Source organism: Oryza sativa, chromosome 9 (assembly GCF_034140825.1).
Source record: "Oryza sativa Japonica Group chromosome 9, ASM3414082v1".
NCBI lineage: Eukaryota > Viridiplantae > Streptophyta > Magnoliopsida > Poales > Poaceae > Oryza > Oryza sativa.
In genome coordinates, this window is record NC_089043.1 from 18,255,484 (window position 1) to 18,276,880 (window position 21,397).

General features: G+C 41.6%; 2 protein-coding genes, 2 long non-coding RNA genes and 1 other non-coding gene across 6 annotated transcripts; 2 read left to right on the forward strand and 3 right to left on the reverse strand.

The window, feature by feature from the left end:
• Positions 1-902: 902 nt before the first annotated feature.
• On the reverse strand, positions 903-3,668 carry LOC4346983 (uncharacterized). Of its 2 annotated transcripts, none has more exons than XM_015795815.2 (2): positions 3,111-3,668; positions 903-1,194 (listed from the first exon to the last, which is right to left on the reverse strand). In XM_015795815.2, the coding sequence occupies exon 1, from the start codon at positions 3,583-3,585 to the stop codon at positions 3,136-3,138; it is 450 nt and encodes a 149-aa protein (XP_015651301.1). In that variant the 5' UTR covers positions 3,586-3,668; the 3' UTR covers positions 903-1,194; positions 3,111-3,135. The 2 variants fall into 2 exon arrangements, with proteins under 2 accessions (XP_015651301.1, XP_015651302.1); XM_015795816.3 differs by having other exon boundaries at positions 903-1,211.
• Positions 3,669-5,296: 1,628 nt separating this feature from the next.
• On the forward strand, positions 5,297-10,958 carry LOC4346985 (cleavage and polyadenylation specificity factor subunit 3-II). The gene is made up of 13 exons (XM_015795940.3): positions 5,297-5,451; positions 5,534-5,720; positions 5,825-5,897; positions 6,334-6,451; positions 6,569-6,642; positions 6,764-6,900; positions 7,432-7,495; positions 7,863-7,928; positions 8,231-8,300; positions 8,376-8,480; positions 9,010-9,151; positions 9,513-9,609; positions 10,109-10,958. Exons 1-13 carry the CDS (start codon positions 5,427-5,429, stop codon positions 10,628-10,630), a joined length of 1,680 nt encoding a protein of 559 aa, XP_015651426.1. The 5' UTR covers positions 5,297-5,426; the 3' UTR covers positions 10,631-10,958.
• Positions 10,959-10,971: 13 nt separating this feature from the next.
• LOC107276879 (uncharacterized) lies at positions 10,972-12,388 on the reverse strand. The gene is made up of 3 exons (XR_001548606.3): positions 12,153-12,388; positions 11,278-11,462; positions 10,972-11,184 (listed from the first exon to the last, which is right to left on the reverse strand). It is a non-coding gene; the product is annotated as an uncharacterized lncRNA (long non-coding RNA).
• LOC136351887 (uncharacterized) lies at positions 11,734-12,594 on the forward strand. The gene is made up of 2 exons (XR_010735163.1): positions 11,734-11,863; positions 12,144-12,594. It is a non-coding gene; the product is annotated as an uncharacterized lncRNA (long non-coding RNA).
• Positions 12,595-18,295: 5,701 nt separating this feature from the next.
• On the reverse strand, positions 18,296-21,163 carry LOC107278785 (uncharacterized). Its single transcript, XR_010735164.1, has 2 exons — positions 20,904-21,163; positions 18,296-18,706 (listed from the first exon to the last, which is right to left on the reverse strand). It is a non-coding gene; the product is annotated as an uncharacterized protein (transcript).
• Between the last annotated feature and the right edge of the window lie 234 nt (positions 21,164-21,397).

Sequence of the window (21,397 nt, forward strand, 5' to 3'; positions counted from 1 at the left end):
TGCCGTGCTTTTGGCCGGTTCGACAACGACGGCGTCCGTGGGTGTCGTTTCCCTCCTTGGAGGCATTGTCATGGCGCTCTTTCATATCCCCACAAATCTCCAGGTGAAAACCTTGTTCCGATTTTCGGACGAGCGGCGGCGGCGTCACGCGTCGTGTCCTCCTTGGGGGCGTCGCTTCGGAGAAGTTCCAATGCATCGATGACCGCCGATGGTCCTTTTCGGTTCAAAAGCTTTCATATCTTGTGTTCGGCGAGGCTTCGCCTTCTTGGGTCCGCTTCTTTCTTATGGTGGGCGACATGCTCTTCGGTTGTTTCTGCTGATGAAGTCGAAGCTGCTCGCTGATGGGGGTGCGGCGACGCTTGGCAACGATGACATGTTGCAGTCTCTTCTAAGAAGTTCTGGTGCAGGCCGTGTGAAGGAAGTGGCTCCTCGGTGGCTTGGTTGATGTCTATTGCTAGATGTTGGAGCCCCTTTTCGCTTTGGCGACTTTCGTCTTCAGTGTCGTTGTGGTTGTGAAGTTGGCGCTGCTAGGTAGCTGGGGCGGCTAGCTCGGCAACGATAACACCTCTTCTGTAATGTGAAAGCTGTTGTGTCGCTTTTGTGTTTAGCTTGGTAGCGACGTCCTACGATTGGGCTCCGCCGTCGTTGTTAGTTGTGTAGTGGTGGGTTTGTAATTAACCGTGCAGTTGTATGGTTTTCGGACCCGGTTTTCCTTATAAACTGGGTCAATTCTCTTCTTCTAAATATAAAAGTGGAACTAAGTTCCGCCTCAGGTTTCAAAAGGAAAAAATTATTCACAAATTATTTTTTATTTGCAAACATGCTGTTTAGCGTATTCACGATGGAGCCGCAATTCAGTCGGCAGCAGCTGTCAGGGTTATTTCCACTTTCCACAATGAAAATAGTTTTAACCATGGGCAATCATTTTAAGCATATGGCTTCCAACTTGGCAATTTAGCATTTGGACAACGGCTTCCACAACCACAAACACCAAGTTTAAAAGTTGCTCGATCCAGTGAGTCACTGCCACAACCGAAAGTGGAGCTCGGTATCCATGGCTTCCTGAAGATCCTTCAAAAGCTAGGGACGTGACCTGGCACTTTTATAATGCGCCCTTGCTCCCACAGGAATTGTTCATTCCATGTGCCCAGCCACTTCAGACACCGAAAGAAAGATCACCAACGCGTGTTGCATCTGGAACACAATAGCATCTTAATACACCATAAGATCAAAACTGTCAGGTCATCAGTATTAGTAACTAGATCAACACAAACACACAAAGAAAGAAGCTTCATCAGTGCATCCAAATCGTCAGCTATGAGCAAATCAAAGATTTTTTCCATTGTCTAAAAAGAAATGAACAAAATCAATGGTGCCATTCCTCATGGCAGGTTCTAGAGGAGGTTGCTGATGCATCACTGTCCAGCAATAAAAACCTGATGTGCATAGTGATGGTGCTTTGCCAAATTGGGCATGAGAATTCCAAAGCATCGATCAGATCATCAACTGTTGCAGTGTTCAAGCAATTTAGAATGCACTGTAGAAAGGAACGATGGAAAGGCATGTAGCCCCTGAGTGGCACTTTGCCTTCTCAACGAATTCTAGCAGTCCAACGGTGAAGTTGAGAGACTCACCGTCTTTTGAGAACCACATCAATCTTGAGTGGTTACTAAAGGATGTGCTAAATTCTAGGTGGCTGTGCATCCAATAAGGAAGAAACTAGAAAAGGCTGTAGCAGAAAAATGGCACTGAAAACGAACTGAACTTTAGATATACGGTGAATGAATATCCATAGAGTTAAAAAATGACCAAGTCTAAACTGGACCAAACAGTTGCAAGAGCTACGGCGATGTTTATAGCTTTGTTTGTTTTAATATAAGGAATGAAATGCTTTGTTACACTTCCTGAAACTGTTTCATCCTAAGATTGTGTGATCATGACAGAAAATGCAGTAAATTGCCAAACATTTTTCTACCTATTATATTACCAATTTGTAACTGGAAAGAAGTTGATTGCCTGAGCATGTGCTTAATAATTAACGAATAATTAGTGTCTTCTGATGACACATGACTGGGACCAACTGCACAAATCCCCTTTACAGGCAAGTGCTCTTGTTTTTGTTTAAAGAAATGAAGACCACTTCCTTTCTCCCAATCACCCACAAGTTCCACAGAGTGATAAACCAGGAAAGCTTGCATTAGATCTCCATTTGGTTGTGAAGCATAAAGGAGAGAACCATAAAGGGGCTAAAAAGGCTTCAACGAGTTTGTGCTCGAAGAATATGCTAAGTAGATCCTTCCCAGCGCGAGCCTACAAAAGGCCTAGCAATGCTAATCCATTACATCCTGCAGCATCACCATCTGAGGCAAGACTCACAGAAGGTCTAGCATTCCCTTGTCATGGCCTTCCTCGTCGTCTGTTGGTCTCAAATCCGTTCCATGGCGACCGTGCGTCAGAGAAGCCATGGCTGACAGAAGGTCCGCAGCCTGAAGGAACGTTGCATCTGAAAAGCCTCCGGCGCAGAGGGCAACCGAGCATCTTTGGCAGTCTCCTATGTCTCCTTGAATCGATTATAGGTAGTACGGCATCTCCGGAATTCATCTATTCATCGGAAGTTCTATGCTGTAGAGTAGTGATCAGTTGATCACCTGTTCAATCTCTTACTATGATCCTATTTCTTCCAATTGTATGTCAAGTATATATAAAAGCCTATTCAAATGAATAATTCTATGTCTCTTGTGGTGGTTGAGCTCTCGGTGAGATTTCCATGGCATTTCACTAATATCGCGGCTATCACCCACACAGGATAAACAGGAATCGCACATCTGCTTTTGTTGATTGCTCATGAATTTCGTACACATTGGATATACACCACACGAAAGCATATCCTCATATCCTTCTTCTAGTCTCAATTTCATTTTAAGACAGTCGAATTGAACATGAGAAAGCAGCAAATTAAACATCCAAATCACCAATTGCAACACAGATATGTAGTTAATTAACACATATTGCACATATCTCCATATCGATTGGTGTTTCATTTATTATCACATAATTTTTGATACTAAAGAAGCTCACAATACAACAGAAAGGGGGGGAGAGGAACTTACCCAGCGACCATCACCACCGGAGCAGCTAGGTCTTACTCGGCGGCGGCGGCGGCGGCGCCTTGGGCTTGGAGAAGTCGGAGATGTCGCTCCTGGAGAACCACTTCTCCCAGTTCCTCCCGTCGGCGTGCCTGTACTCGACGTGCGCCAGGGTGCCCGGGTCGACGCAGGCGGCGGTGACGGCGACGCCGTCGGGGTTGGACCGCGGGGTGTAGAAGGAGGTGATGCCGCAGACCCTGCAGAACGTGTGCTTCGCCGTGTGGGTGCCGAAGGTGTAGGTGGTGAGGGACTCGCCGGCGCCGGCGGCGAGGGTGAACTTGGAGGCCGGGACGACGAAGTGGGCGTTCCCGCGCATGGCGCAGTCGGAGCAGTTGCAGATCCACACCACCACGCTCGCCGGCGCCTCCGCCCGCCACCGCACCCGCCCGCAGTGGCAGCCGCCGCTGTGCACCACGTCCGCCGCCGCCGCCGCGCTCATCGTCGCCGTCGTCGCCTCGTGGAAAGAGGAAAAGAAAAAAGGGAAAATTCGGAGAAGAAAGAAGCGGGTGGGATTTTCTCGATGAACAACTGGTCCACGTGGGCGCGTTGACTAGAGTGAGACCAAGGCAAGCAGTGGCTGGGCTTTTTTGTGGGCCAAGATTGATATGGGCTTAATATATGGACTCGAGTTGACTGGCCCATGGGCTCACACTGATATGGGCTTACTGAGCACTGGGCCTACGGCCCACAAAAGCCCATGAGGCAGCCCAACCAGCTCGCGACCTCGTCGGCGGCGGAGAGAGCAAGCGGCCTTCGTGCGGGTGGCGGTGGCGGCGGCGCGGCGAGGAAGGCGGCGGAGAGGCAACTGAGGCGTGGTTGAGGGATTCTGGCGTGGAGCAGCGCCGGGGGAGAGGGTAGAAGCGGCGGCGGCGCCATGGACATCGAGTGCCTTGTGCTAGGTACCCTTCGTCGTCCTCCACTCCTCTCTCTCCCTCTCCGCTTCTCGCACGGATTTGATTGATTGATGGGAATGATGCGTGGATTGATGGCGATGGCGATGGCGCAGGGGCGGGGTAGGAGGTAGGGAAGAGCTGTGTGGTGGTCACCTTCGGCGGTGAGAAGCGCGTCATGTTCGACTGCGGCATGCACATGGGCCACCACGACAACCGCCGCTACCCGGACTTCGACCGCAGTGGCACCCGCCGCTGTGCACCACGTCCTCCGCCGCCGCGCTCATCGTCGCCGTCGTCGCCTCGTGGAAAGAGCAAAAAAAAATTGGGAAAATTCGGAGGAGGAAGAAGAGGGTGGGATTTTCTCGATGAACAATTGGTCCACGTGGGCGAGTTGACTAGGCTCCATTCGTTTCCACTTAAAAAAAGTGGATTAAGTTTTGGATATTCGTGGCACGCTTTTTAAACCGTTAAACGATGTGTTTTGTGCAAGAATTTTCTATATGAAAGTTGTTCTAAAATATCAGATTAATCCATTTTTCAAGTTTGCAATAATTAAAACTCAATTAATCTTACGTTATTATCATCTCGTTTTACGTGAAACACTTAATTTTCACATTCATCTTTATATTCATCATTGAATCCCCTGAAGATAAAAATGAATATTAAGTTTTTTTTTATGTAAAATGATGTGGTATTAACGTATATTCGATTGAGCTTTAATTATTACAAATTTGAAAAATAAATTAATATGATATTTTAGAGCAACTTTTATATATAAAGTTTTTTCGCACGAAACGAGCCGTTTATCAGTTTGAAAGCGTGCCACGAAAATCTTAGGGCCTGTTCACTTTATGCCAAAAAAAACCTTACTAAATTTTAGTAATACCAAAATTTTGGCAACAACTTGCTAAAATTTTAGTAGGATTTCTTATATAATTACTAAAATTTGACAACAAACTAAATGTAGCCACTTTTTTAGTAACTTTACTAAAATTTGGTAAGGTTAAAAATGGCTTCAAAGTGAACATGCCGTTAATCTTCATCCAACTCTTGTCGGAGAAAAGAACGGGACTAGAGTGAGACCAAAGTAAGCAGCGGCTGGGCTTTTTGGTGGGCCAAGATTGATATGGGCTTAATATGCAGATAAAGCGTTTGACTGGGCTCTGACAAGCAGGGCCCATGGGCTCACACTGATATGGGCTTACTGAGAACTGGGCCGAGGCCCACAAAAGCCCAACTCTTCTAGCCGGCAAGCCCAACCAGCCGCACGCCCTCCTCGGCGGCGCGGCGAGGAAGGCGGCGGAGAGGCAACGGAGGCGTGGTTGAGGGATTCCGGCGTGGAGCGGCGCCGGGAGAGGGGAGAAGCGGCGGCGGCGGCGGCGGCGGCATGGCCATCGAGTGCCTCGTGCTAGGTACCCTTCGTCCTCCTCGAGTTCCTCTTCTCGCACGGGTTGATTGATGGGAACCACGCGTGGATTGATGGCGATGGCGCAGGGGCGGGGCAGGAGGTGGGGAAGAGCTGCGTGGTGGTCACCTTCGGCGGCGGGAAGCGCGTCATGTTCGACTGCGGCATGCACATGGGCCACCGCGACAGCCGCCGCTACCCGGACTTCGACCGCCTCCTCGCCGACGGCGCCGCCGACTACACCGCCGCCATCTCCTGCGTCGTCATCACCCACTTGTGCGTCTGCCAAAAATCGAATTGAATTGAATCGAATTTGATCTGTAGCAGCATATCCAGTTTGCTTGCACGGTTAATAGCTTTGTGAAGTTTGTGCGTTGCAGCCATTTGGATCATATCGGAGCACTGCCGTACTTCACCGAGGTCTGCGGTTACCACGGTCCAGTTTACATGACGGTGAGTTGTAACCACTAACCAGTTCATGTTTATTTGTTCAGTATTATGATTGCGCAGCTTTGGTGTATCCGTTCCAGGTAGAATGGGGTTTCATTAAAAAAAAAGGGGCTATAGTGAGGTTGAATTTCAAATTAACTTGTCATAGGTTGGATTTTTATTCATCTTAGCTATCAAATACTAATATCCATTGAGCTTGTGAGTTGTGGCTGTCACTGCAGTACTTAATAGTGGTCATGGTCCTGCGTAAATATGTTTGATGGTCTAGGGGTTCAGTGAACTTGTTGATCTTATTGAGATGATCTTGTCAAAGTATATAATACGCAAAAGGAGATGTGCTGTGAACTGATATTGTCCATCGGTAGCATGTGAAAGCTTGATTTCTCTTGCTGAGTGATTGATCTTCATCTCATAACTTAAATCGTTGTACCTCAAGCAGTACCCGACAAAGGCTTTAGCTCCATTGATGCTGGAAGACTATCGGAAAGTAATGGTAGATCATAGAGGAGAGGAAGAGCAATATAGCTATGAAGACATCCTACGCTGTATGAGGAAAGGTAAATGTTCTGTGTTCACTTTTCACATATCTTTTACTAGTCTACTTAGATATTGTGCTGGCACACAGGTATGCATGTACGATAGTTCTCATTTGGTTATTTCATTGGACATTTCAGTTATACCATTGGACCTGAAGCAGACCATTCAAGTAGATAAGGACCTTTCGATCCGTGCCTATTATGCTGGACATGTATGTGCTGTATACTTTTCTGTCCCATATTAACTGCAGTGTTATTTTTTAAATTCTTGGAAAATTAATATTAATGTTGTTCTGTACTTTCTTAATTAGTCATCATTCTTCCACATGCAAGGTTCTAGGGGCTGCAATGATATATGCAAAAGTTGGAGATGCTGCTATTGTGTACACTGGAGATTACAATATGACACCAGATAGGCACCTTGGAGCAGCGCAAATTGATCGTCTGAAGTTAGATCTGTTGATAACAGAGTATGCTACAAATTCAAATTATAGTTATGCTCTTGTGCATCATGTTTTCCTTTTGAAATGTTGACCCAGTGATGTAGTTGTAGACTTGTAGTGAATCATTGCCACTCAGGATTAGGTTCTTTGGTATGTTTTAGCAGTAATTTTGCTGTCTTGTTTCTTATAGCTCTTTTATCTTTTGTGTGCGCTTGCGCGCGTGCTTGTGTGTCCATTAACTATCTTTATGATATCAGGTTTTCCACACAGCTACGTACCAGTAAACCAGTATCCGGTTTCTGTTGTTAACCTCTGCTTTGACCTGTATGTAGTTGGAAATCTCCTTTGTAGTTAATGATTAGGTAGGTGTATTTTGCTAAATTTTTCTTGTGATGTTTCGTTTTAATATAATCCATATTTGGTTTTTATGGAATTATGGTCTACCTTGTTCTGTACTGTTGTCTTAATGTTTTACCAATACGGAATTTGAGGTGCAGTTCTTTGGTGTATCTGTTTTATGTTCAATGTGTAAGTATTAAACTGAAGTTTTATCTGCAGATCAACATATGCTAAAACTGTGCGTGACTCGAAGCATGCCCGAGAGAGGGAGTTCTTAAAAGCAGTATGAAACCTGAACCTTCACACTACCAATTTTATTGGGGCTTTTTTTATTTGGTTTCTTTTGTAACACTTATGCAATCCCCTTGGTGATGCAAGATATGTGTTACATTTATCGATGCTGATGGTTGGGCTTGTAGCATTGTGCAAACTTAAGTAGTTTTGTACATTTCTATGGCATGAATACCTCCAGGGAGTTCATGCTCACAAAATACTAAGTACAACTTGTTATTAGCCAAGAGTTTATCCCTTTTTCAAGTTCTGATACTTGAATCATGTTGATTGTGTTGACACATTGAATCTTTATAATCTTTACTTGCAAATTTCTACTTAGTAAATTCATCACTTTAATGAGAGCGTATTTTATCTAGGTCCATAAGTGTGTTTCTGGAGGTGGTAAAGTTCTAATTCCAGCATTTGCTCTTGGAAGAGCACAGGTACTCACCACTCCTCTCTTAATTATATGTGATGATGCATTTAATTTAATGGTTAAGAGTAGGATCCTTTTGGAAAAATGTCCTTTGGAGTATGCTGTTTGAAACTTCCATAATCAGAAGTGATACACTGCTGTAATGTGGAAAACAAATTAAGATTGCCTTGAAACTCCGAAAGGGGCAAAATATAGATGTAGCTATGAACAGAGTGGCATTTTATTGAACGCAATCTCCATAGTGATATTTTATCAAAGCCTACTTTGTGGAGTGGCATATTACCAATTTTCTCCTCTAATGTGTGTCAGGAGCTATGCATACTACTGGATGACTATTGGGAAAGGATGAACCTGAAGATTCCTATTTATTTCTCAGCTGGTATGTGTCTTTGTCCAACTTTAACTTGCTTTCATGTATTTGTCCACTTTATTTATTGTTGTATTTGTTTGATAGGTTTAACCATTCAAGCCAACATGTACTACAAAATGCTTATTGGATGGACTAGCCAAAAGATCAAGAACAGCTACACAGTTCATAACCCATTTGACTTCAAGCATGGTATGTCCTTGAATAAACATTTCATTTGAATCATATGTCGAATTTCGTAGAGTGTATCTGTTTAGGGAAAACTTATAAACCTGCAGTATGTTTTCCTTTTATTTGTATATAAGAAACTATGTGGCATGCATTCATGATGCACCTTCTTTAATGAGTGTTGATAATACTGATATTGAAGATATATGCCATTGGCTCCTACATTGTACTCCCTCCGTCCCAGAATATAAGAAGTTTTAAAGTTGGACATGGTTATTAAAAAAGTAGGTAAAAGTGAATGGTAGAGGGTTGTGATTGGATGAGTAGTAGAGGTAGGTGGGAAATGTGAATGGTGGAGGGTTGTGATTGGTTGGGAAGAGATTGTTGATGGAGAAGTTGTTATATTTTGGGACAAATCCTGATGGCTAAAAATTGTTATATTTTGGGACGGAGGGAGTATCTCTTAAATTAGAGTTCTAATGCACATCATTTATGTTTCTGACTTTCTGTTATGTACAGACAGTACTGAATATTTTTTTTCCTCACGTTGCAGTTTGCCACTTTGAGCGTTCTTTCATTAACAATCCTGGTCCATGTGTGCTTTTTGCAACACCTGGTATGATTAGTGGTGGATTTTCCCTTGAAGTGTTTAAGAAATGGGCTCCATCAGAAAAAAATCTGGTTACACTTCCTGGGTATTCCTCTTAACTCTTGTAATTTATTCTTTCTTCTATATTTTATAATGTTGTAAGACATTATATGTTTGCTTGCTGAATAAAATATTTCTGTTGGTACTGGAGAAGCCTAATCAGCCTTCTGGATTCCTTGGACAATTTGACATAAAAGATGGTGTTTGCTTGGAGTTGAATGCTTCTTTATCATTCATATATGCATTTTTCTGCTTCAATTGTGACTTGTGATCAAATTATTATTTTTTCTCGTCCTGTACTAAAAGATGAACAGGAGGAAAAAGGAAAATTTGACTGCTTTCTTAAAATTTTTATGCAGTCATCTTTGTGTTTTTTATATGACCTTACTTTGTTGTTTTCAATGTAGATATTGTGTTGCTGGAACCATTGGCCATAAGTTGATGTCTGGAAAACCTACCAGGATTGACATAGACAAGGACACCCATATTGATGTCAGATGTCAGGTTGCTCCACTTAATTTTTACTTTTGTGTAAAATGTTGTTTTCATGGATCAAGGACGCAACAAACAACTGGTTGCAAGAAGTTGCACACTTACTGATTACTGTCGGTGGCTATACGTTCTAGTGTTCTGCTTAGTGCTTACCATAGAAATTATATGGTGCCTTGAATATTATCCTGACCTTTGTTTATACACCTTATATCATAACTAAAGCTACCTTAGTGCTTTATTAAATGTCCACTATTGTTTAGATCTTGCTTAAAGTCAGTTCTTTCACCTCTGTTTATCGTGCAATACGACTTCTCAAATTTCTGAATTTTACTATATTCAAGTTTTAGAATATTTAGCTCTAGAGTGAAAAACATAATATTAGCAACTTTAGATCCTTTAACATCTTAAAATTTTCATTTTGCCCCTTTGATTATCTTGCCTACCTGTTCAAGTTCCTATTACTAACCTTTGTATTTCTTTACTATACTAAGTTTCCCTCTTTGTGCAACAGATCCATCAACTGTCATTCAGTCCTCATACAGACTCAAAGGGGATCATGGATCTTACTGAATTTCTTTCTCCCAGTCATGTAATTCTAGTTCATGGCGAAAAACCTCAGATGGCTTTCTTGAAGGAGCGGATCGAATCCGAGTTGGGGATGCAATGCTGTTACCCAGCTAACAACGAGACCGTCTCTATTCCGACATCCCAGAACTTGAAAATAAACGCCACGGAGAAGTTCATTGTGAGCTTCTGCATGGATGAAACTGAAAATGATCCGCAGAAGCAGAACCTGAATTTTGGTGGCGACATGCCACAAGGCTGCAGGACTGAAGGAGTAGCTGAGGGCGTTCTTCTGATGGAGAAGTCCAAGACTCCGAAGATTTTGCGCGAGGACGAGCTGCTTCACTCGCTGGGCATGGAAACGCATTTTGTCCATTTTGAACCACTGCATCCGTCCAGCATTGAGGTAAAACATACTGGTGAGTCCGCGGTGCAGCAGAGCAGTTTAGAACATTTAGACTGCGAGTGAAATGAATGAACAATTCTTCTTTTCAACTACTCTCGACTTTGGAGACTTTTGAGAGGTATAGCCAGAAGGGGAAGAGTTGTGTAGTTAGACTGTTGGAAAAAAAGAACACTTTTCATCCGTCAATTGTTATTTTGGTGGATTAAACCCTAGTCTTTTCTCTTTTCTTCTGGGGCGTCAACCCCAATTCTATATTCTTTGGAGGTGCAGCGGGTGCTTATCAAATCTGTCACCCCCAATTCTATATTCTTTGGAGGTGCTTATCAAATCTGTTTCTTAGGCTGAACATATAATTCCAACTTTGATAAGTCTTTTATCGTGGACGATCAAATGAACTCCAATGCTAGCGAAAGAAAATTTCCAGCAACTAAGTTGAGGACCAATGCCCAATACACGGACTGATCACCATTGACCACAATTATGCATGGTTCACAGCACACTGTGAGCTTTGCAGCTGACAATTTTCACCTTAACTAAACAAATACAGATTATAAAGAGCGACGGCAAAAACAGCGGAGTACGAAATTAACAGTGCCCGTTGTCGAACAAGACGATACCTGCGCACGTCAAAAGAAACACATAATTTTTTTAAAAAAGGAAGAGCATGTGCTCATATATAATATAACCAGATAAATAAAGTTCAAGCTTACATTTCGGCAGACTCTTTATTTTTAGCCTCAAATACCTCTTTGGTTTGTCGAAGAATAGAGGACCATTCTTCCATGGTATCACTGAACTGGTCCAAAGTCAACAAGTAGTCCAGGTCACTTTCCTTCTTCTTCTTGAGCAAATACCTTTTGTATGCTATTACTTCATCCCTGCAGACCTGTAGTTTCTGGGCGAATGGAATAAATAAAACATGGGTTTGCATCAGAATCATGGTGTTATACCGATCATCACAACGTTTTACTTTCCATCAAAAGAATATATGGGTTAGCTCAAATTAGAGGTCATTAATTAACTCAAGTTACACTTACAGGTCATCAACTCAGAATATCTCAGCAGGAATTTGCCATGATTAATATATACCCTTCCAATAAAGAATACAGGTGAACTCAAATTATAGGTCATGAATTCAATATGTTTCTTCATAGGAATTTGGCATATACTAACATAAATTCTAACATATCCCTTCCAATATCAAACTAATAACTTTCACTAATAATAATAATCTATTTGCAGATTCTGAATCATCGGACGCAAGGAAGATATTCGACACAAGCGAGATAATTTGAGGTACCACTTAAGAAGGTTACTTGTCATTAGCCAATTACATCTAAAGTCACTTGTTTTTCCCCAACCATTGCATCTAAGCATTGTATAGTCATCTTTTCTTTTTCTTTTTTTTTGTTTTTGCCACAGATTCATTAATTTTGTGCTCCTTTTCCCCTCATATTGGCGTTGCATCTTGCAAGACAGAAATATGTATGCATGTATATGTATGTACATAAAAGAAAGAAAAAAATATCCCCAGAGGAAACGAAGATTATAATTAATCTTGATGGTTTCAACACAGTGAGCGTACTCGGAGCGCAAGGCCAAGGCATCCTCCAGACGAAGCAACTGGAACTGGGTCGCATTGGGAGTGGAGGAGGAGGGCGGTGTGGTGTTCTTCGCGGCGCCATCGGTGGTGAGGAGACGCGAGCCGGGCTCCACCGGAGGGGCGGCCAAGCGCGGTGGACGGAATATCGACCGCCGCCGCCGGAGCTCGCGGGCGGCGGATCGGAGGAGCAACGACGACGAAGCCATCCTCCACCACCAAGAACCGAAGCTCTTCTTTCGATTTTGATTACGCCGGTCTAAATAATCAGGTATCCGATACGTACCAGGAGGGTTCACTGTATAGGTTTAGGGCTTTTGATCAGGGGTCACCGAAATCCCGAAATTTCAGAAATTTCGATCCGAAATTTCCAAAATTTTGAATAAAATTTAGTTGAATTTAAACAAATATTACCTAAATTCTTAAAAAGATTCAAAAATTTCGGCCGAATTAATATCGTTTCGGAGGGGACCGAAATGACCGAATTTTCTAAAATTTCGGAAATTTCGGCCCTAGACTACCAGTACTCAGCAGTGCGAGTTGTAGCCGCAGCCGATCCGTGCGGAGAGAGAGAGAGCTCTGGTCGCTACTGCCACGGCTGCAGCGGTCGGAGAAGGAGGTGGGCACGACGGTAGCGGCGACGGCGGCCGGCTGGGGTTGGGACTGGGTACGTTGGAGGAGCGGAGCTTCTTACCTTGGCAAAAAAAAAACTTAAATTTTGATTTGCAGAAAAATATATGAATTTCGAAGGATTTTAATTCTATAGAAAAATTTCCTATCAAACCCTTTAAAATAAATGATTAAATCATATCCAATCCTTTGAAATTCCTATGGAATGGACAATCCTATAAAGATTTTGGTGGAAACCTCTTGGTAACTTTCTTTTGAGTATATCTCTTTCATTCAATTCCTATGTTTTTCCTTGTGGTTCAATCAAACGGTAATTCCTCTGTTTTTCCTGCATTTTATAATCCTCTGTTTTACACTTACATTCCTATATTAAAATCCTGCGTTTTTTCCTATTTCTACATTTTCTCAATCCTGCTATTTAAGGGCTCCTTTGAATCGTAGAGTTGAAAAAAATGGAGGAATTGAAAAAAAAACACAGGATTCTGATAGGAATTGAAGCATAAAACAGATGATTGTAAAACACAAGAAAAACATTGAATGATCATTTCATTGGACTACAGAAAAAACACAGGAATCAGATGAGAGAGATAGACTTAAAGAAAATTTTCCAAGAGGTTGAACCTCTTGCTAAGTTTCTTCCAAAATCCATATACAATACGTCATTCCGTAGGAATTCAAGTTTCAATCCTTTGAATCAAAGGGCCAAATAGGAAATTTTCATATAGAATTTAAATCCTATGAAATTTCTACATAAATCTTTTGATTTAAAGGGGCCCTAACTCTCTATCAACAAGTTATAATTGTAGAATAAAAAACGAAATATAAGTAAAAAGCATCAGTTTAGATTCTCATGAGTTAGCTATCGAAAAGCTATTTCACAGAATATTAATCTCCCAAACATTTTCTCTGGGTGAAACGAAAAGGGACGGCTTGTTTTCCAAATACTTTACCTTATCCACTCATATGAAATTTGAGAAATTGACACTTTACATTATGAGGATTCCTTTGAAACAAACAAAAAACTAACAATAAAAGAATTTTAATGCATTGGATTTCTGTACGAGCAAAGGAATATGTCTTACTTCGATATTTTTATGGAATGGACCGAAGTGCATATTTTTTAGAGAAAAACTAGCATGAGGTTCAATCTCATGTTTATTATTCCTATATGACGCAAAGTTTTACGTTTTTGATATGTGTCATCCAAACATTAGTTTTGGAAGTCTAGTGTGTTTTTAATCCCTATGGACATTCAATGAGTATAATACTTTGTTCTCGTATTTTCTTTTTCTGTTTTTACAATCCTAGTATGCTCATAGAAAATAATTAAAAAAATAACCGAGTGCTAATCATTATTCACTCCTAATATTGTACATTTAAAATAGCACTATCATCTCTCTCTGTCATTTTAGGAGTTTCAACCAATTTTAATTTATTTTTCACATCTAGCCACACACACAAACAAATAAACAAACAAAACTAAGAGATAATCCATTCTATGCGATTGACAAAACATGAATTCTATAATATGCCGCTGACAAAGCTCAGTTCTATAATATACCATCGAACAATTAGTTTTCTTCCTAACATGCTATCGCCGCTAGTCAACAGTTAGTCAAATTCCGTTAAGAGCAAGAAAATATATATTTTACCCCTAGGGTATCATGCATCTTCATCGATTTCATTGGTCATGATCCACTATTTCTTCTCATCGATGAAAAATAGAAATACTTGTCTTTTCATCATCCAAGATTTTTTAGTGCGACGTGGCATTGTGCAAAATCTCAATTTTATCCTAGGTGTAAAATGGTCATTTTTCCTCTCTTAATGGCGTTTGACTAACGACGATGACATATAAGGAAGAAAATAAGTTATTTGATGGTATATTGTAGAATTGAGTTTTATCGGTGGCATATTGTAGAACCTACGCTTTATCGATGGCATAAAATGGATTGATTCAATCCTTAGAGTGTGTTTAGTTCACGTCAAAATTGGAAGTTTGATTGAAATTGGAAAAGTTGGAAGTTTGTGTGTAGGAAAGTTTTGATGTGATAAAAAAGTTGGAAGTTTGAACAAAAAGTTTGGAACTAAACTCGGCCTTAATTAAAACCCTCATCCATTTGTGATGTTCTTCTTCGTACCTCACAAGTATGGATATCTGCCATCACCCCACCACCAACTCCGTACCCTTTTGGAGTGAAGAAAGAACATGTGGGGCCAAAGAACATACATGTCAACTACCCTCATAACCATCTCTACTTTTCGTGGAAAGGAAAAATAATATTGTGAGGCTATAGGACCTATATGTTAGTTAGAAATATATATAAAATTTAAGAGATAATGTATAAAAAGTAATGATAATAGTCGGTTAATGATCATTTTTAGCAATTAAAATCCTGTTACAACACACGAGAGTAAGTTATTAGGTTGGTTGTAGATGATCTATTAATTTTTAAAACTGGTAGTTGTCTTATACTATTTTTTTATGAACGCGCAAAAGGATTGCACGTCAATATATTAGAATGAAAGAGTTTTTCTTACACAATACAATCAGCCAGATCGGCTTATGCCAGGGGAAGGGAGAAAAAGCAAAGCAAAATCTGTCTACGGAGGCTAAACTCAACTCCGATCAGTAGGAAGGGGGCAAAACATGCTAAACTCCCAAGAAATCTCCAAAAGCAGCAACGCCAGTTAAAGACCACATATGGCCCTCTGAGAGAATGGACTCCAGAACCACTGAAACAGAAGAATGGACTCCAGAACCACTGAGACAAAAGAGAGCGCAAAGTCGAAAACCCTGGAGTTCCGTTCCTTCCACAATTGCCAAGAGACCAGGAGTACCAGGGAGTCCAAGCCGACACAGAGATGCTCAGGCAAGTAGGCCCTAGAGGATGATCACCAGTCCTGGAGCCAGCTACCTCGGGGGAGGGGGTGGGTACCCTAGCCAGGAAGCGACACCACACGGAGCCAGACCTACCGAGCGAACACGCAGTCGAGAAGGATATGGTTCGCCGTCTCAAGATGCTGAGTGCAAAAGGGGTAGGCCGAGTGACTATCAATGCCATGCTTCTAGAGGAGATCGGCCGTCCAGTAGCGCTGCTGAAATGCAAACCAAAGAAAGACCTTGCATTTAGCAGGACTCTTCGTGTGCTAGAGAAGATCAGCACGTACAAATGAGTGTTGACCAAAAAAGAACGCCTGGTATACTGAACGCGCCGAGTAGCACTGGTCACTCATCCAACGCCAAACAAGATGATCCCCGACTCCTGGCGAGAGCTTGTATGTGAAGCACCACATCCTACACAAGAAGGAGCTGGGAAATTACCGGGACAGTGAGGGCATCGCGGATGTCAGAAACCCAGGAATTGTTTACCAAGCCAGAAGCAACCGTGCGCGAACCCCAGAGGCACTGGAGCACGGTGAAGAGGAGATCTGGAGCCAAGAAGGCCACCGAGCGGCCACCGATGCATTGGTCAGACCAGAAGAGCATTAACTCTCCATCTCCCGGCACGAAGAAGGTGGACGCCGCGAACATGTCGGAGACGGTCCGCTCGACTGGGGCCTTCAAGCCATCCTAGTAGGGATGCCCTGAGCACTAAAGCCAAAGCCAGCGAACACGCAGAGCAAACCATGCCATCCTGAGGTCAGGAATTCCCAATCCACCGAAAGCTTTGGGACAACACACCTTCGCCTAGGACACCCTGCACTGCCCCCCATGAGCCGAGTCCGTATCCGTCCATAGGAAGGCACGTCGCTTCTTGTCAATAGCTTTAATAACTTAGACTGGAAGGCCGATTGCCATAGACACATGGATCGCAATGGAGGAGAGAACAAACTAGACCAACACAGAGCGGCTAGCCAGAGTGGTGAGTCGTCCCTTCCGTGGGGGAGGGGGGGGGGGAGTCGATGGGAAGCTTTATCCACAAGCGGTTGCAGGGCTGCCTTCAACAACATGCGAACAGACAACGTAATGCCGAGGTAGGTGTAAGGAAAGTCAAAAATCGAGCAGGAAAGCAGGACTGAACCAACTCCAGGTCCTCAGCCGAGCAACGCATCAGAGTAATCAAGCATTTGGCAAAGCTGATGCGCAACCCGGACGCTGCACCAAAGACAGAAAGGATGCCCTGGATGCACAATATACATACATACGAGTTGTTACATTAGAGGATGAGTTTCCAATCGAAAATCTATATATACATAAGGCTTCCGACAATTTTTTTTCGTCCGTGCGTTTTTTTTCGCCGTTTTCCTTTTTTTTCCGTGTCTTTTTCGGTTTTATTCCCATCTGCTTCTTTTCATGGGTTGGCATGGCTGTTGGGCCCGAGGATGGTGGCCCAAGAAGGAGGAAAGGAAGAGAGGTGGCTGCTGGGCCCAAGTGGAGATAGGGATGACGGCCAAGAGGAAGGGATGGCAGCCCAAGAGGGAGGAGAAGAAGAATGGGCCAGATTTGACCTAGACTTAGGAGAGGGCTTTTAGTTTGTTTTTACTTTAAATTAATTATTAAAATTATATTTGTATTATTAAAATTAGCAATTGAGCTTTGAAAAATTCAAAACAATTCTAGATAGTGTGGTTCATTCATGAAGAATTTAATAAAAATATATTTAGTATTTTATTTTAATAATAACATGTTATTTAATTCTAATTCTAATATATACCTCTATACCTAATAAAAAAATATGTAAGGATTTTGGGTGATCCGTTTAATTGTCGGGTCAAAACCGTGGTTGATATAGTATATGTATCTTCCATGTAATCACCTCTCTCTCCTTTTTACACCTATATTACTTGCACTGTGTCTATAGGCCTCTCGGAATAAGTCTACCTTTTTATGGGCCTCTCCTGGAATAAGTCTACTTTTCCTCCCTCCTGTCAAATCATATTTGCGCGCAATTTTTTTTTTCTCTACCACTAGCACGGACCATGCACATCCGGTTGATGAAAAATCAAAACTATAGTACCTCTTTCTTCAACAAATTTTTTGTTGATTATAAAATCTTATAATGAACCCGTTTTTAATTTAAAAATTAAAGTTAATTATATTATGTGCACAAAAATCCTAATTGCAGCTCATGATCTTTTAAAAAGTATATATTCAAGCAAATTCCCACGGTGAATCTCACCTTAACTAAACCGTATAACAACAATAAGATTAAAATACATTTCATCCGTTACAACGTATGGGTATTTTTTCTAGTAATATAGATATGACATTGTTGTCCGACTCCTGTGTACGACCAAAGCAACGTTGAAAGCTTCACACCCGATAGATGATTCAGTCTATGATGAATCTTGGTGTGCGCATGTTAGCTGTGCCCACGCCGTAACACGATCGGACAGCAACGTCGTACATATAGTAGGGTTCGTTTCCAATATACTTGATCATGAGGTGGAACCATTACCATATTTTTTTCAAATCCTGTTGCAACGCACGGGACCCTTTTGCTAGTACTAGCCAAAAGTCATGACCAAAATATAAAAATGGGTTTACACTTGAATAAGAGTTACGTTGGAAGTTGCCCTTCTTTTTGGAGTCAACCAAACACATGGAGTTTATCAAGAATAAGACCGATAGAAACGAAGCTAGGGATTAACACCAGAAAGTATTTAACTTGATCATACATACAAGAAACATGATTAGGAAGAGTAGCAAAAAAAAGCATATCCAAAACAGTGAGGTCTACGCACTTATTATTGTTTTCTATTTGAACTCCAATTTCTAGAATTAGAGGCTTCTTCTCGTGTAAGCAACGGGACAACTTTTTGACAGTAGATGACAATCTTTTACGAAGGAGCTTCTCCTCCCGCTTTTCATGTTCTGAAATTTCTGCATCTCTAAAAGTATCCTCCTCCCCGTTCTTCCCGAATTGCCTTCTGTGCTCCAAAAACTCATCCATTGATAAAAGTTTCTGAGAGATGGAATAAAACAGTAACTTGCATCAGAATCTGGTTTACAATGATTACCATAACCTGTTGCTCTCCTTTAACAGAATATGGTTAAACTAATCTGTTTTTATTACAGGCATGCTATCTTCTTTCTACTTTTCTTTTTTGTTGCAAATCAGGCCGTGCTATATCTGTTGAGTAATTCGCCATGTAAATATGTTGTAGCTTTACTGGTTGCTTTAGCTTGCTACTTTCGTTATTGAAAATACAAGGTCTGAAGGCAGTTTATACTTTTAGTCTAAGTTGCTGTTCATGGTAAAAAAAATGCATTCAAAGTTCTCTGTAGTTTAACTATATAGAATGTAGACATTCAATTTGAACAGTACAGTGAAAAATACTGCATCACTAAACACATTAAATGTTCTATTTATTTCTTATTGGTAAACTCGACAGTTTGAATTGCTAAAACTGCATTGTCTCCAAAAAATAACTTGTAGATGGAAGGTTACCTCTGAATCTCTGGTCACCCAGAATACTATCAGCCACTTTGAATCAGGCAAACCAAGGCGTGGTAGAAAATTGTGAAGCAGTTGGAGCATAAGGATGCCAGAGTTGAATTTTTCACGTTGATGGTTCGTGCTACAATTTTAATCACAATATCTACCCTTGTGTAATATTTTCATGTGAGAACCTCCAGTTTTTATTTCTGTGACTAACATCAATTTGTTTGTCAATGCCCATTTACTTATCTGTCACTGACTCACTGTTGAGCTATCAGCATATGATAAGGCAGCGAGTACTCCATGATTATGATTTTTCTTGTTAATATTGGTCACGAAATATTTTCAGCTGTTGGAGGCAATGGTGAAGAACTGTGGTGAGTATGTCTAATTTAAAGTTGCTGAACAGAATAGTTTAAAAAATAAATGGTTAAAATTGTGAAGAAGAAGGTATCTACCTCCTTAGGTTATTGCCACTACTCTCGCCACTACTCTTATGTTGTTTAAATTAGCAAAAAGAAGTAAAAAGGAGTACTGCATTTTTTTAAAAAACTAATGGCCTATTTGAATACAAGGGATTTGGATCCAAATGCTTAGGAATTTGAACTAAATAAGCAATTTAAAAGAAGTTGCATCACCCAAACGGTGGGAGGTTTTGGTATGTTAAGAATTTGTGGAAAAGTTAATGTCCGCATTTTGATTAAGATAGAAGACCGATGCTCATATAATTTTGTCAGGACATTTACAGTGACACTGTTTTTCTGAGTATTCATTTTCCGAATTTACAAAATTGTAAGATTTATGAAAAACATGGAATCCAAGTTTCCAACAAATCATCCATCACGGGAAAAAAAAGAACAGATGGATTAAAACATTAACTTGCATCAAAACCTGGTGTATGACGATTATGACAACCTATTGCTATCCATAACAGAGTATAGTTAACATGTTTTCTATGCTAACTTATTTTTTTATTTTTTTACAAATCAAGCCATGCTATCTCTGTATACGGAAGGTTAAATATACAGTCCCTTCTTGTAGCAGGCTATTGATTGATTCCCCCCACCATATATTTTGGAATAAACTTGTTCCGAGGTGTGTTCTGTACTCCCTCTACCCAACTTCTACTCTCTTTTCTTCCGTGCCCACACTTCTTGAACTACTAAAAACTTTTTTTAAAAAAAATCTAGAGGAAAGTTGCTATAAAAATTATATTAATCTATTTTAAGTGTTTTTGTAGTTAATACTTAGGGCCCTCATTGTTTCGCTTATGTTTATGCTTATAAGCTAAATTTGAATTTTAGAACTTAGTTTTTATTTTGATTTGTTTGGTTTTGTCATCGTAGTTTAGTTTATTCTACAACATTTATTTTTGAGTCACTAATAACACGTATATAAAAAAAATTACTCGCAAACGATGATTTTTTTTTAATTTGCTAATAAGCGATTCAGATGAGCATACGAATAAGCGAGATAATGGGGCTCTCAGTTAATCATGGGCTAATCCACCGCCCCATTTTGTGTGCGGGTGACGGGTTACCAACCATTAGCTTCTAACACAGCCTAATTAAGATGATGTGTATGCCCTGATAAGCCCAAAACCAAGAACTCAAGGCCAGTGGAGGAAGAAGAAGAAGAAAACAGCAAGGCTGTAGTATGAGATTTCACAGATGTAACGGGATCCCAGAGGAAGGGGGGGGGGGAGGAAGAGTATTATCACCTCAGCGGGCTCCGTCCTCCCGCTGCAACCGGAGGAGCTGAAGAGGCGCCGCGGGTGGTCCGCGACCGCGAGCGATGGCCGGGCGAAGGAGGAGGAGGGGAACGCCGCCTGCTTGTAGACGGATTGTCTCCTCCCAGCCAAATCGGTGGCGGTGGGGAAGAAGAAGAGGCTGGATTGCTCCCGCGCTCCATGGATCGACCGCCGGAGCACGCCGCCGGCGGATCGGAGCAGCGGTGAGGAAGCCATTCTCAAGAAAGGATAAAAAAAAAAGAAGAAAAACCTTGGTTTTTGTTTTTTGTTTTTTTTCTTCTCGTGGGACGCGGTCCCGCAGTAATAAAAGGGAGGAGTAGGAGAGTAAATAGCGACCGTGTCGGATACGCCTCATATTTCGTCCCGGCCTTGTTCTCCTTTACGGCCGAAAATCGTGCTGGGCCTTGTCTGCAACCCTGGCCTGTTTATGTGTTCCTTATCTATCCGACCAGTAATAAGGAAAA

Excerpts from the sequence above, each read along its gene's own strand:
- LOC4346983 (XM_015795815.2), bottom strand. The coding sequence starts at position 3,585 with ATGAGCGCGGCGGCGGCGGCGGACGTGGTGCACAGCGGCGGCTGCCAC.
- LOC4346985 (XM_015795940.3), top strand. The coding sequence starts at position 5,427 with ATGGCCATCGAGTGCCTCGTGCTAG. Across the intron at positions 5,898-6,333 it reads ACGGTCCAGTTTACATGACG|TACCCGACAAAGGCTTTAGC; the intron begins GTGAGTTGTAAC and ends TACCTCAAGCAG. Across the intron at positions 7,496-7,862 it reads AGAGGGAGTTCTTAAAAGCA|GTCCATAAGTGTGTTTCTGG; the intron begins GTATGAAACCTG and ends TATTTTATCTAG.